Raw genomic sequence first — 16,087 nt, forward strand, 5'->3', positions numbered from 1 at the left:
TGTGCTGGCCTCCAGGCCTCATGAGGCAAGGCTGGCTTAACCAGCTTGCAGTCTCATTGCCAACAGAAGACCCCTGCCCACTCTAGCCTATGAGAGGGCTCAAATTTAACACAGACTACACTCCACCAGGTGCCTGATGGGGCATTCCATTGGAAAACCTGTAAAATAGGAGGCTTGGATTTGAAGTGATTCTTTGCCAATCTAATATTTGGTGAAATATGAGTAAAATCATTTATAAACAGTAATTTTTATCCTTTGACAATTTATTGAAGGGAAATGGTAAAGTCTTAACTCAACAATATTTATGCAGTGATATACTAATTGGCACACCCATTTTAAACTTAAACATTTCTCTCTGACTCATTTTCTTATCTTCTTCCCCAAAGAACTTACCCCCAAAGGTAAATTATATATTTATTTACCCCCAAAGTTTAGAACTCTTCTGCTCTAAAATCTATAGTTCTCTACCTACCTTAAAAAATGCTGAGGTGTGCATAAGTCATGTGTATACAGCTCAATAAATTACCAAAAGGTGAACACCCTCATGTCACCACCACCAGATTTTACCGTTTCTTTATCTTTGAGGCGACTTTCCTTGATCCTTTTTATAGATTTTGTGATAAAATTCACAGCATTTTTTGGAAACACAGAGAGATTTAATATTTCAAAGACTGGACGAAGGAACGGAAAAAGTGCTGTAAGGGAAAAGATAAAAGGAAAGCAGAGTAAAAATGCAAAATTTACCTGGAGCAATTATAATTTGCACTACCAATCAGAGAGTAAGAGACACCAGGGTTCTCAACCAGGATCAGTCCCTCTATGACCTTTGCTCAGACTTCCAAGCCAAGGCCTGAGCAAGGGCAAGTCCACATATAGGGGTCATCACTATAGTCATGAGATCAGTGGTCCTCCCTCTATCTTTTGCGTGACCAGAGGAACAGGATTACATTTTGGACTTCACTGACTTTTATCTACTGAACTACAGTTTCTTTGGATAAAACAGACCATAGTCTGCTACTTCAGTTAATCATGGTGTTCAAAAAAATAATGGGATAGATTTAATACAGTGTATGTCTTTCAACCATAATGGAATGTAATTTGAAATCAATAATAGAAAGAAAATTGGGAAACTCACAAATGTGTGGAAATTAAACAATACACTCCTAAATAACCAATGGGTTGTAGAAGAAATCAAAAGGGCAATCAGTAATTACTTTGAAGTGAGTAAAAATGAAGTCATGACATACCAAAACTGATGGAATGTTGCAAAAGGAGTGCTCAGAGAGAAATTTATGGCTTTATTTATCTACATTTTAAAAGAACAAAAATTTCCTATCAATAACCTAATAATTTTCCACCTTAACATTCTGAAAAAAGAGGAGCAAACAAAAACTAAAGCAAACAGAAGGAAGAAAATAATAAAGATGAGAGCAGAAACTAATGAACTAGAGAATAAAAAAACAATAGAGGAAAATCAATGAAACAAAAAGTCGATTCTTTTAAAAGACCTTTTTCGCTAGATTGACCAAGAGAAAAAGACAAAAGACAAATTGCCAGTGTCAAAACTAAAGAAGGGAGACTACCACTCACATTAAACAAATGAGAAGGACTATAAAGGACACCAGAAACAACTCTATGCCATTAAATAAGATAACTTAGATAAAATGGACACAAAATACAGAAACAGATGCAAAAAAAAATAGACAATCTGAATAGACCTGTAAGAAGTACAAAGTTTGAGTTAGTAATCAAGAAAAAAACCAACAATTTGACAAAGAAAAGCTCAGGTCCACATGGTTTCAATGGGGAATACTACCAAATATTTAAAGAAGGATTACAACAATTTTTCACAAATTCTTCTAAAAAATAGAAGAGGATGAAACACTTTCAAACTCATTCTATATGGCCAGTATTAATCTGATACAAAAACCAGGCAAAGATAGCATAGGAAAAGGAAACTACAGACCAACATATCTTATGAACATGGATGCACAAATCCTCAACAAATGAATCCAGCAAAATATAAAAAGAGGTATACACCACAACAAAGGGGGGTTTAATTCAAGGAATGCAAGGTTGTGTAATACACAGTTTCAATAGCATAAAGAACAAAACCATCTGACCATCTAAATATACAGTAAAAGCAACTGACAAAATCCAACACCCTCTTGTGATAATAACACTCAGCAAAAAGGAACAGAAGGGAATTTCCTCAACCTGATGAAGGCCATCTACGAAAAACCCACATATAACACCATACTTAATCGTCAAAGACTGGATGATTTCCTCTAAGTTTAAGAGCAAGACAAGGAAGCTTCTCTCACCACTTCTTGACTTTGTACTAGAGGTCCTAGTCAGGAGAATTAGGGAAGAAAAAGAAATAAAACGTATCCATATAGGAAATGAAGATGTAAACAATCTCTATCATAAGATAACGTAATCTTGTATATAGAAAATTATAAAGATTCCACTAAAAACTTATTAGAACTAACTAACAAGTTCAGCAGGGTTTCAGGATACAAGACCAATATACAAAAATCAATTGTATTTCTATACCTTGCAATAAGTAATCCAAAAGTGAAATTAAGAAAATAACTCCATTTATAATAATGTAAAAAATAGAATACTTAGAAATAAGTCAACAAAAAAGTGCAAAATTTCTACTCTGAAAACTGCAACGTTGTTGGAATAAAGATCTAAGTAAATGAAAAACATCCCTTGTTCATGTATCAGGATACTTAACATTGTCAAGATAGCAAATCTACAGATTTAACACATTCCCTATCAGAATCCTAGCTGGCTTCCTTGTAGAAATTTACAAGCTGAATTTAAAATTCATATGGAATTTCAAGGGGCCCAGAAGAGCCAAACCAATATTGGGGGAAAAAAAAAAGGAAATAAGTTGCAGGATTCATACTTCCTGATTTCAAAACTTATACCACAAAGGTGCAATAAGCAAAGTTCTATGTCCTAGCAACATCCAAATATATCATACAGCAGTTTTAACTGTAGTCACCTTGCACATTATACCACCAGTATTTATTTATGTTATAACTCAAAGTCTGTAGCTTTTGACCACCTTCATTCAATTCCCCCACCACCCAACCCCACTTCTGGTAATCAAAAATATGAAATAGTTCTTCTATGAGTTTGATTTTCTTCTTTTTGATTCAGCATTTAAGTATTTGTCTTTCTCTGTCTGACTTATTTCACTTATCATAATACCTTCAAGGTATATCCACATTACGCAAATGGCAGGATTTCCTTCCTTTTGATGGCTTAATAGAACTCCACTGCACGCACACACGCACACACACACACACACACACACACACGCACATACATATACATACCACATTTTCTTCATCCATATGTCAACAGACACTTAGGTTCTAAATATTATTGAATTGTACATTTTAAATGGGTGAATTACATGGTATATAAATTATATCTCAATATAGATATCTATAAAAGGAAGAAAGAGATGGAAGGAAGGAAGGAAGGAAATAAAGAAAAAGAAATATAGTAGTCCACGTACCTGAAAAGATAAGGAGTGGATCAAGGAAATCAAATCTTAAGAGCTTCTTAGTATGTTCCACAAAGGGATCGTGTGGGTTGCTGAGGGAATCAATCTTCACTCCAAATGCTGTGCTAGTAATCACATCCATGCTGTAGGCCCCAAAGAAGCTGAGTAGAGAGAGAAAGACATGGACAGTTCAGATCAGCACCTCTTCACCATCCTTGCCCAACACATGCAACAAGAAGTCCACGTAAAATCAGATGCCCAGACAAGACAGGTAAAGAGCCACACTCTTTCAGAACCACCTGTTGGACCATGGAAGAGTCTATGCTACTATCACTCACTCCTGAGGTGTGTCTGAGGTGCCAGTGATGCAGCTGGCCCTGTGCCAGGAGGGATGGGGACACTAAGGCAAGTTAGACATCCCCCCATAAACTCAAGGAGCTCAGTCATAGAGGGATAGACACCCATAATCAGACAAAGTACAGTAGCATGTTTTGACTACAGGCCATAATAGGTGTATAAGGACTGTGTCTGAGCAGAACCAAGGGTGTAAAATTAACTCATCCTGGGGGAGTCCAGAAAGGGGACGTTGATCTGGATCTTGCCTCAACACAGAACCTGTGCTCAGAGCTGATTCCTCTTCAGTGAATTACAGAAGAGCAGCACCCTGTTCTGAGTTGCCAGGAACATCATCCCTCACTGTCTTACACCTCTGCTAAGGATCCTGAAAGACCCACACTTCCTCAACTCCAGTGGTCTGTGGTTGCCCTGAGGGCAGACTCATTTCTGTAAAAGGTAAAGAGTAAAAATGTTTCTCGTTAAAAATAAATCACTCTAGGGCTTCCCTGGTGGTGCAGTGGTTCAGAGTCTGCCTGCCAATGCAGGGGACACGGGTTCGAGCCCTGGTCTGGGAAGATCCCACATGCCGCGGAGCAGCTGGGCCCGTGAGCCACAACTGCTGAGCCTGCATGTCTGGAGCCTGTGCTCCACAACAAGAGAGGCCGCGATAGTGAGAGCCCCGCGCACCGCAATGAAGAGTGGCCCCCGCTCGCCTCAACTGGAGAACGCCCTCGCACAGAAACGAAGACCCAACACAGCCAAAAATAAATAAATAATTATTTTAAATAAATAAATAAATAAATAAATCACTCTAAAATTGACTTAGGGGATTGAACAGCTAAGTGATCCTATGTCCCCAGGTTTTCCAGGGCAGTCCCAGTTTACTTGTTGTTCCTGCATAGTGAAAAAAATCCCAGTTTAGACAATCAATTCTATGGTCATCCTACCCATAGCCTGTACAAGGTCTTCTGTCTTTTTGGACTGACGGAAAGGGGAGTGGTGGCAAGATTTAACATTCAGTATTTGCAGGTGTCCTCAGCCAGATTGTGAAGAGATCTAAGTTGTTCCGAGTTCCATATTGTGATGATTGTATGTCACCCACCGCCTACCAGTATGCACCAAGTCCCTTCCCTGCCACCATTCCATGCCATCCACACTCAAAATTGGTGCAGTCACGTTTCTTCCTTCTCTCCTGGCTGTCCTGCTTTATTTGGCGAGCCACCTCTCTTTCTGGGATGGGCCTTTGGGAGTTGTACCCCCACATACCTACTTCTGTCTGGTCACTACAGTAACTCAGCAGTGGGAATCTGGCTCGCTGGCAGGCAGCTGGAGGGTCTCAGTGGAGCTCATGTACCAGCAGCTTCACCCCTACTTACTCTTTCACGGTGATGGGCTTGCCTTTCTCTGCTTCCTTCTTCAGGTTCCTCACCAACACGTCTCCATACGTGCTAACGATGGGGAACATCTAGACACAAAATAAACACCACTCGAAGTTAAATGTGGAGACTCAAGTCCTAGAAGGACCTGGCTTTCCCATGAATGGAGCAGTGACATTTGATAAGGAATCTCATAATGTCTCTTCTAGGAGGTGAAGATAAAAGGCTATTTTAGGAAGCTTGAATTTCGTAGCCTCCTCCCTGGAAAAGGACTGTGATTTTATTTTCTACCTTATTCTTTAAGTTTCTAATTGAAAGTCCTCTTCTTTTCTTACCTCCTTGAGCTTTCCACTGGTGAAGGTTGGACACAGCAATGTTCGTATTTTCTTCCATTGTTGATCCTCAGCCAGCGAGATGGCATTTTTCATAACTCCCACTGGACCAAACGTCTAGAGTTGAAAAAAACACATTTTACCCTACATAAGTTTTGAAAGTCTCGACATTTTTGGAAATTGTGTTAAATGTGCACCAATTATTCAACAAATATTTAGTGACTGTCTACTTGGAAGCAGGCCCTATGCTAGATGCTCAATAAATATTTTTCCCAAATTCATAGCTTCCTGTGAGGGTCAAGGAGACATGCAGCCACCTGACATCATTTCCAGACTTTATATGCCAATCTCCTTTTAAATGAAATGACCCACATAATAGGAAAACTGTTCTTCCAGAGGAATAGACAGGCATAAGACCTAGTTCATCCTCCTGGGCTGTGCAAAGTACAAGGGTATTGGTGATAGCCAGATAACCTTGGCAAAGTGTATGTTGACTCAGACAAGTTCTGTCTTTACATATATCTAAAGCCTGAGCAAGTGGAAAAAGGGATGTCTTGATATGGTGATTGTTTCTAAAAACAGTGCTTAGCACTTGAAAGATTAGGAATCTATTTACTAGTCTGAAGAAATAATGCAATTACACAAAAATATTTTCCCCTACATTTTTTGCCCAGGATAAGAAGGAAAAAAGGTAATTCTATTTCTCAACTTGGGACTGGCCTATCAAACCAACCTGCTTGGAAATTTCCATATTCTTCCAAAATAAAATTTTGTTTTAAAATGGATATTTCCAACACCCATTCATGATGAAAACTCATAAACTAGGAGGAGAGGGAAACTCCCTCTACTTGATAAAGGGCATATGCCAAAAACAAAACAAAACAAAACAAAACAGAAAAACTATAGCAAAAAAAAAAAAAAAAGTCAGTACTTTGCAAAGATCAAGTAAATAAATTGAATTACTAACTTAAAATCTCTCCATAAAATATCCCAGGCCCAAATGAGTTCATTGCTAAAATATATAAAACATTTAATGAAAAAATAACCAACCAAGGATACTTTTCCCAAAAAAGGGATCCTTCAGAAATGAAGGAGAAATAAGGACATTTTTAGACAAACAAAAGCAGAAAGAATTTGTCACTACTAGAACAGCCTTACAAGGAAGGTCTTCAAGCTGAAAAGACAGAACACTAACTAGTAACATGAAATCATATGAAATAATAAAACTCATTAGTAAATGTAAATATACAGTCAAATTCAGAATAGAGTAATATTGTAATGGTGGTGTGCAAATCACTTATGACTCTAGGGTAAATGTTAAAAGACAAAAGAGTTTTTAAAAAGTATAGCTAAAATAATTTGTTAATAGATACACAATATAAAAAGATGTACAGAAACGAAGACCCAACACAGCCAAAAATAAATATAAATAAATAAATAAATTTATAAAAAAAAAAGGATGTACAATTCACCCTTAATCAATTCAGGCTTGAACTATGCAGGTCCACTTACAGGTGCATTTTTTTCAATAGTAAATACTACAGTACTACATGATCCATGATTGGTTGAATCTGTGGATATGAAACCAGGGACTGAGGAACCTCAAATACAAAGGAACCACATAACAGAGGACGGACTATAAGTTATATGCAAATTGACTACAGGGAAGGTTAGCGCCCCTAACCCCAACACTGTTGAAGGATCAACTGTAAACTATGACATCAAAAACATAAAATAAGTAGGGGAAGGAGAGTAAAAACATTCAGCTTTTGAATGAGAATAAATAGGCTGTTATATGTATATATAAGATGTTTTCTGTAAGCTTCACTAACCACTAAGTAAAACCTATAGTTGATAAAGAGATAAAGAAGAAGGAATCAAAGATACCACTATAAAAAATATCATGAAATAACAAAGGAGACAAGAAGAGAAAAAGAAGAAACAAAGAATCTATGAAACACCTGGATTAAGAAAATGGCAACAGTAAGTCCGACCTACAATCACTTTAAATGTAGATGAACAGATGAATGGATAAAGAAATGTGTGTGTGTGCGTGAATAATTATATATATAATAGAATGTCATTCAGCTTTAAAAAAGAAAATCCTGCCATTTGCTACAACATGGATGAACCTTGAGGACAACACGCTAAGTGAATTAAGCCAGACACAGAAGGATAAATATCACATGGTCTCACTTATATATGGAATCTAAAAAAACCAAAAACATTCAAACTGAGAGTAACATAGAGAAGAATGGTGCTTATCAGAGGCTAGTGGGAGATGGGGCAGGGGGAGGGGGAGAAGATATTGATCAAAGGGTACAAATTTTCAGTTATCAGGTGAATAAATGAAGACCTAATTTACAGTATGGTGACTCTAGTTAATAATACTGTAATGCACACTTGAAATTTACTGAAAGAGTAGATCTCAAACGTTCATACGACTCACACACAAAAGGTAACCATGAGGGGGGATGTATGTGTTAATTAGTTTGTGGTAATCATTTCACAACATATACATATATCAAAGTATCATGTTGAGTACACCTTGAGTATATACAATTCTTTTGTCCAAAATAAATAAATAATTTTAGGAGGTGAAAGACTGTATGCTTCCCCTTAAGATCAGGAACAATGCACCATTCTTTTCCTACATTATAAGAAGTTTGAACTAGTGCAGTAAGTTCTAGCTAGTGCAGCAAGACAAGAAAAATAAATGAAAGGCATACCGATTGGAAAAGAAAAATGTGTTCCTATTTTCAGCTGACATAATTGTCAATTTAGAAATTCTCCAGGAAATAATAAGGAAACCTCTAGAACTAATAAATGACCTGAGCGAGTTTGTAGCATATAAGATCAACACACAAAACTCAACCCCATTTCTATATAATAACAATGAATATGTGACAACACATTAAAAACACAGTACCATTTACAATCACTCTAAAGAAAATGAAATAATTTATGTGTAAATAGAACAAAACATGTATGAAATCTCTATGCTGAATACTACAAACTGCTGTGAAAGGATCAAAGAAAGCCTAAATAAATTGAGAAACAATACTATGTTCATAGATTCAAAGATGTGACCTAGTAAAAATATAGATTTTCCCCAAGTTGATGTAAGGGTTAATTCAATTCTTATCAAAATCTCAGCAAGTATTTTGCAAACATAGATTAGCTTATCCTAAATTTGTAGGGAAAGGCAAAGGACCTAAAATAGCTAAAACAATTCTGAAAAAAATTAAGTGGGAGGAATATTCTACTTGCTAAGACTTACTGTGCAACTACAGTCATCAAGATTGTGTGGTACTGGGGGAGGGATAGATACATAGATCAATGAACTGAACAGAGAGTAAGAAATAGACCCACAGAAATAGGCCCTAATGATTTTTGACAATGGTGCAAAAGCTATTTAATGAAGGAAGGAGTCTTTCCACAAATGGTGTAGGAAAAACGCAGACATTTACAGGCAAAAAAACCCCAAAAAAACAAAAACCAAAAGAACTGTGACCTAAGCGTCACATGTTATACAAAAATCAACACAAAATGGATCATAGACTTAAATGTAAAACATAATACTATATACTATTTAGAGGAATAAGGGAGAAAAACTTTGGAACCTAGGACTAGGTAGAGGTTTCAGACTTGACATCAAAGGTACAACCCATAAAAGAAAAAATTGACAAAATTGGCCTCATCAAAATTAAAAAAAAAAGTTTGCTCTGCTAAAGACCCTGATAAGAGGAAAAGACAAGCTACTCACCATGACTATAAAAGAATAGTAGGAGGGAGCCTTATGGTGATGGAACAGTTCTGTATATTGATGGAGGTAGTTACACAAACCTAAATACATGATAAATTTTCATACAGCAACACACACACAAAAATGAGTGCACAAAAAACTGATTAAAACTGAATAAGCTCTGTGGATAGAATCAATGTCAATTTCCTGCTTTGATACTGTACTATAATTTTTCAAGATATTATCATTGGGAGAAACATGACGAGGGTACATAACATGGGATCTCCCTGTATTTTTTTCTTTTGAGAACATGCTGTGAATTTATAATTATTTCAAAATGAAAATTTAATAATTAATTAATTAAAAATTTAAAATGCATGCCTACCCGCCGGTTTGTGAAGACAGAATAACATTCTTTCACTAGCACTGTTTTGATCATGTCTGGATCTGTGATAGCCAACACAGGCTGTTGACCATCAAAAAACCTGTGTAGGGAAAACAGAGCTGATTAAACTTAATGAGCCAGTGTCTGCAGCTGGAGCCACAACTAGAAGTCCAGATTCTCAACTAGATGTTACATAATCCCTACTCCTAGAGATCATGGTTAGAAATAACATTAAAACATGGGTTAGGTCTAAGTGGTGTGTGTATGGGTATTTCCTATACCAACTTCATAATTCTTAGGGCTTTAAAATATTTCATATCAAAACATAAGTTCGCTTAGTAAATAATCGAAGGCAAGTTAATTAACTGGAAACAAAAAAATAATTAATTACGGCGAGTCCACCCACTCTGTCATTTTTGAAGATATATCAAAAGCATGAAAAATGCAATGATGTAATAGCTGAAACTTGTAGACACACTGATCATAAATATGTACAATGTGTCTGCAAATGGAAGAAGATTAAGAATGCTCAACAAGTGAAAGTAGGATTATGAAAGGTTTCTTTGCTCTATTTTTAAAAATATGCTTACTTTATACTTCTTTAAAGGAAATCATATTTCAAATAACAAGGAGATATCCTTGGTAGCATCAAGGATTTGAAACAAAAGGACTGAGAGAATAAAGTAATTCAGAGGAACATGTATAAATTCATTTTTAAAATATTTTCTTTTCACTATTTATATTTATTCTTCGACATGGGTCCCAAGTGGGCATAGGGCTCCATGTAGGTGACATCCATCAGCAGCTAGGCAGGCCCACTTTTGACACATGTACCACACAAAGCTGACTACTCAGATGCGATACATCCCAATTTGTCCTGATCTCCTGACCGTCAGGATGCCCGTTCATGGGAATGGGCCGCTGGCATGAGGCTGACTCTAAGTTAATCACACTGTCTTCTGGCATTTTGTTTCCTCTGTCAATCATTTGCAGTGGCTAGAACACAATGGAAGGTTTTCTACATGTTACCTATTATTCCTCTGACTTCACACAGGAATTTCAAATGGTTTTGTGATCACATATAAAAATGGATGAGAACTAAAACTGAGGGGGTTTAAGTGAGTGTCAAGTGCATTTAGTGTTGAAGCAGTGACGGAAGGGATTGAGGAGGCACTTAATCTGCTTTTTCATCTGATTGACTATATTTCTTGGATGATGTCCCTTCTTCCCATCATGTTTTTTCAAAAACACCTGGGTGGAGAAGGGATAGCGGTTTGGGGTAAACCTTTATACTCACGATGTCACTCCAGCCTTAGTATTTCTTATACTCTGAGTTAAAATTCAGATTCTTGGGCCCCATCCCAGATCATCCAGGTTCAGTGTTGCTGGTGGGTGGGGCCCAAGGCTTCATTTTTAACAAGCCCTCCCAGGTGGTTCTTATTTACACCTAGCATGAGAAACATTTTCTAAAAAGAGAACTGGGATCTACTATGAAAGAGTGACTCCATCCAGAGCTCAAAAGTACTAAATGTTGGAGGGGCATTTGGAGCTGGTCCAGTGGCAATCCAGTGCTATGTGTTTTTCCACGCAGTCACGTTGCCTTTTGGGGCCATGGCAACTCAGCAGAGCCCTATGGTTTCTGAGAACTTGATGAGAGAAGATGAAGAGGTATGGAGAGGAAGAACTTTCTCCCACTTGCTTTTGGCAAATAGTCACCACATTATACCTCTCCTGCTGCTCTCACCAAACCTCCAGCAGCTGCAAAAGGGACCAGCCACTGCAATCAGCTGGGGCCACTCTACAAAATCATCAAGTCCTTCAGCCCAACGGAAACACTCTGGGTTAGAAATATCCCACATCTCTTCAAAGTCAGAGGAATAGAGTAGTTAAAGCAATACCACTATACACTTCTACTGAAAAATCTTGACTTAAAAAAAAAAACTAAACTACGTAAGTGCAGAGAAATTTTTTAAAAGTTGAGCAGAAATGGTTTCCTTTTCTTGTTACCTATACCCCTGAGTCCTTCTTTGAAAAGGACATATTAAATCCAAAATTTAGGTAAAGGAATTTTGGTTTTTAATTAAAAGTGAATCATGTGGGAGATGATAAAAACATACTTTTGTGAGCAGATATTAGAATGTTCTGGAATGATGCATTTTATGCAATTAAAGGTGCCCCAAGGAAGGAAAAAATGGCGAAGGGGGGAAGAGCAAGATACTGGGCATAAAATGATGCTAGGAGTCCCTGGGCCTCAAAGTCTGGAGCAAAGTGATGACCTGTGACTCTCCAGGCCTGACTCAGACTGTGGACCTGGATACCTGGTGACATCTGGGATCCCTGGTAGAACAAGCCTCCAAAGCTTTACGATACATGGCTTCATCTCAAGAAGCTCCCGACTGAGATTGTCCTCCACACCACAGGGGGGCGCCACATCATAACAAGTCTATCCAATGGAAGTTTCCAGAATACTCACCCCCACATTTTCCCATACTTTTTAAAACATTTATTGTCAAAATCCCAAATACCCTGCAAGAGAAAAAAATTTGGATTATTAGTTTAAATGTATTGAACTTTACCTCTAATTGGGACAAAAATGACTTGAATCGCATGATATCAGGCTTACTATTTCCCACTGGCAAATGCAAGGAAACTCTTATTCAGAGACATCTTAGGGGAAAGAAGACAAAATAGAGGAGATATTTGAAATGGAGAATTTAAAATCACTCGAGGGCTTCCTTGGTGGCGCAGTGGTTGAGAGTCTGCCTGCCAATGCAGGGGACACGAGTTCGATCCCTGGTCTGGGAGGATCCCACATGCCGCGGAGCAGCTAGGCCCGTGAGCCACAACTACTGAGCCTCCGCGTCTGGAGCCTGTGCTCCGCAACAAGAGAGGCCGTGATAGTGAGAGGCCCGCGCACCGCGATGAAGAGTGGCCCCCGCTTGCCGCAACTACAGAAAGCCCTCGCACAGAAACGAAGACCCAACACAGCCAAAAATTAATTAATTAATTAATTAATTTAAAAAAAATCACTCAAATTTTCTTTGAGTATTGTAGTTACTAAACACTTACCCTTGTCAATGAATACTAATTACTCCTTGTCTTTCTGAGGGGTTTTGCTTGAGCACGTGTTGTCTCTAAAATCTCATAACCCTCTGAGTTAATCCTCCAGGAACAAGTGAGAAAACTGAAGCTGAGGGTAAGAGTTTCCTACACACACTTTCATCTCCTAGTTAAGCAGCCTTTTCATTTATCTCATGACCCCCCCTAGAATTCTAGCAGAATAAGGAAGTTAAGGCACCAGTAACCTCTTTGGGTCTAGCAGGTTTAAAAACATCTAGGGCGTGTGGTGAGTGAGAAAGTGAGTGAGTGAATGAATGAATGACAAAGTAGATCGCCTTCTAGTTTTCCAGCTCAGCATGGAAAGATGGGGAGATGCCACAACTACACAGAGGACAAAGGACAGTGCAATTAAAACACTTGCCCTGAGTTTTCACTTCTGTAACTTAAAAACAAACAAACAACAACAACAAACACCTTCCTGTAGCTAAGTTTCTGCTGTGATATTTGATGGTTTAACTATGAAAAAGAAAGTCCCAGAAATGTGGGTCTTGGAGTGCATGTACTAAGGAGTTCATCTGGGCAAGATGGAAAATAAATTATTGCTTTTTCAGAGAGAAAAAAGTTCAGGAAGTTCATAGGCAGTAATGAGACAATGAAGACCTCAGGTGGGAGAATCAGGATCTGAGAAACAAGCCTTATGTCTGCAGGAAAGGAAATCTGAGCCAGAGAGCAGCCTGCACACAAGGCTCTGCCCCCTGGACACATGGACATAGCTCACGACCTTCAGTTCAGGGGCCAGGCCCTGGGCAAGGCATCAGAGCTGGATTAATATCAAGGCTCGGCCAGAATTCACGGTCCACCTGTCACCTAGTACATTCTGTTTGGTTAAATTAAAAAAAATTTTTTTTTAATTTTTATTTATTTATGGCTGTGTTGGGTCTTCGTTTCTGTGTGAGGGCTTTCTCTAGTTGTGGCAAACGGGGGCCACTCTTCATCGCGGTGCGCGGGCCTCTCACTATCGCGGCCTCTCTTGTTGCGGAGCACAGGCTCCAGACGCGCAGGCTCAGTAATTGTGGCTCACGGGCCCAGCTGCTCCGCGGCATGTGGGATCTTCCCAGACCAGGGCTTGAACCCTTGTCCCCTGCATTGGCAGGCAGATTCTCAACCACTGTGCCACCAGGGAAGCCCTAAATTAAAATTTTAATAATTTTGCCAAATCATGTCCTTTCTAGTGATTTTGCATAAGTAATTCTGCCTTGCTTTTTTGTTTTTTAACCCACAGTTCATTTAGTAGTTAAATATCTGAAGTCGAAGACAACCACTATCTAGTCTCCATTATACTCTCTCTCTGCTCAAACTCATCCATGAGGTGCCTCCTTTGAAGACACAGAAGTAAAACAGAAAGTTCTTGTTCCATCTCTCAAATCTCCAAAATAGTCACTGGTACAAGAGGTGGATTAGAGCAGGGAAATAACTGCTGGGGTTAGCAGTTCTTGAGGGAATTCAAGTATGTGCAAATTACTCAATGGTGAATACCAGGGTTGCCTCAGAAAGTGAAGTTTCCAATCAATCCAGGAGGAATTTTTTTTAAAAGGGTACCCGCAGCACATGCTAGCAAAAGGAAATTCTGATTGTAGTGTACACAGCTTAATGAGTCATGACTGGGCACCCCCTTCATGCTTTTCTCCTAAGGGGGATTGTACCTTCCTGGGAATCTGCATCTGGCAGAAAGAAAATCCTTTTCACAACACTCACAAGATGGAACATCAAGTCCTGTGCTGAATAAGCTAGAGAGCTGGGCTGTCTGAGGCGGCAAAACCTGAGGCTCCTAACAGCTGACAATGGAGCCATGGGGTAAACTTGGCCATGTGCTGAGTGGAGCCTATGGTGTTGTTTCTGGAAAGCGTGAAACTTCAGACCTTCCTCTTGAGAAGGGGAATTTTTATTATGGAACTCAGCTGAGATTTGCAACCATAAGAAGCAAAGCTGGAGCTCAAACATCACGCACCTTTCGGTAGGACAGAATATTTCCAAAATAAGGCAGAGGTGTTGGCCCAGGAATCCCCAGCTTCTTAAAAAATCCATGTGAATAAGTCCCATATCTATAAAGTGAAAAAGAAAACTAGGTCACAGGGATTGTGTAGTAAGTGCTGGAGCTGGCCAGTCACTGACTCAGAATTGGACAGTCAACCTAGGGAGGTAACATGTAGGCGATAAATAATAACAGCGATTCCAAAAGTGATATTACACTCACTCATCACCTCCTTTCCCAACTGCACTGTGAGACTCACAAAAAGTAATGATGATTAGATAAAAGCAGCTGAAGTCTTCACGGTCCCAATCCTAGAATGAATACTTGATAAATGTTTCCAATTTGAGTGTTCCTGAGAAGTTGAGGCAGGAATCTTCCAGGAAATTAATCATGTTTATTAGTTACTTGACTCTTCCATGATTTGGAGATTCTCATTCTAGGTAGAAAGGGGAAAAGTTTTTTTTTGGTAGTACCCAAAACTTTAGCAACTTCCGTTCCATTAACTTGGATCTTCAAAACAGACAAGGAAAGGGAGACCTGATTAGCACCCCAAGTCCAAGATTACAGAGGAGACAAGCCTGGACAGTTACTCACATATAGAGAAGCACCAGGATGGTAGCCAGGAGAACCCAGGTTTCCGTGGAAAAGCTTGGGATTAGGTCCATGGCCACTTTCCTCTGAGTTTCCCTCCTCTGAGTTTCCTTTCAGCTGTGTGTGCTATTCTTTGCAGGCCTTTGAGTGTGGAGTTTCCCTTCCTGGCCAGTGGAGATTCAGTGAGGCTGGAAGGTTTATGTTCTGGGAAGGGGGTGGAGCTGGAGATGCAGCCAATAGAAGGGCCCCCTGTGCTCCACCTGCATGAGCCCTCTCTGCCTTGATGGTTGGCAAAGCATCAGGGACACTCCAGTTTGACCTCCCTTGAGTTTATATCTGTGACAATTCAATAACAACTCAGTGTTATCAGTAAGCCCAACCATTACAGAAACTCACATAAAGCCACTGACCATATCTCCTCTAAACTACCCCTGTCTCCATAACTGCCCACACTTTAAAATACCTGAAATTCTTCCAACAAGCTAGGTCTACAGATCTTTACCCATGCAGTTTCCTCTGCCTAGAAATGTCCTTGTTTCCTCCATAAGTCTCCTGTTCATCCTTCAAATCCCAGCTCAGACAGAACCCACTGTTTTAGAGACTTTCCTAACCAACTTCCTTGAACAGATATAACCTCTTCTTCAACTGGCAAACTTCTGTCCTCTGCACACAATTCTAATATGTCCATCACCATTGTTGGATTC

General features: G+C 39.0%; 2 protein-coding genes across 2 annotated transcripts in view; both read right to left on the minus strand.

Moving 5' to 3' along the window:
- LOC132348942 (cytochrome P450 3A29-like) overlaps positions 1-9,744 on the minus strand; it is a 22,576-nt gene extending 12,832 nt beyond the window's left edge. The window contains exons 1-5 of the mRNA XM_059896954.1: positions 9,701-9,744; positions 5,574-5,687; positions 5,239-5,327; positions 3,539-3,687; positions 568-695 (exon numbers count right to left, since the gene is read on the minus strand). Coding sequence (XP_059752937.1) covers positions 568-695; positions 3,539-3,687; positions 5,239-5,327; positions 5,574-5,666 — 459 coding nt within the window. The 5' untranslated portion in view covers positions 5,667-5,687; positions 9,701-9,744. The remainder of the gene's footprint in view (positions 1-567; positions 696-3,538; positions 3,688-5,238; positions 5,328-5,573; positions 5,688-9,700) is intronic.
- On the minus strand, positions 9,342-15,533 carry LOC132349909 (cytochrome P450 3A29-like). The gene is made up of 5 exons (XM_059898722.1): positions 15,387-15,533; positions 14,769-14,862; positions 12,174-12,226; positions 9,701-9,800; positions 9,342-9,416 (listed from the first exon to the last, which is right to left on the minus strand). Exons 1-5 carry the CDS (start codon positions 15,455-15,457, stop codon positions 9,342-9,344), a joined length of 393 nt encoding a protein of 130 aa, XP_059754705.1. The 5' UTR covers positions 15,458-15,533.
- Between the last annotated feature and the right edge of the window lie 554 nt (positions 15,534-16,087).

The sequence above is a fragment of the Balaenoptera ricei genome, chromosome 15, assembly GCF_028023285.1.
Source record: "Balaenoptera ricei isolate mBalRic1 chromosome 15, mBalRic1.hap2, whole genome shotgun sequence".
Taxonomy (NCBI): Eukaryota; Metazoa; Chordata; class Mammalia; order Artiodactyla; family Balaenopteridae; genus Balaenoptera; species Balaenoptera ricei.

Bases quoted from the DNA above. Each gene is read 5' to 3' on its own strand.
- LOC132349909 (XM_059898722.1), bottom strand. From the start codon at position 15,457: ATGGACCTAATCCCAAGCTTTTCCACGGAAACCTGGGTTCTCCTGGCT. The intron at 14,863-15,386 runs GTGAGTAACTGT...TTCACTTTATAG, and splicing joins ATCCTGGTGCTTCTCTATAT to ATATGGGACTTATTCACATG. The intron at 12,227-14,768 runs GTGCGTGATGTT...TTTCTCTTGCAG, and splicing joins ATATTCTGTCCTACCGAAAG to GGTATTTGGGATTTTGACAA.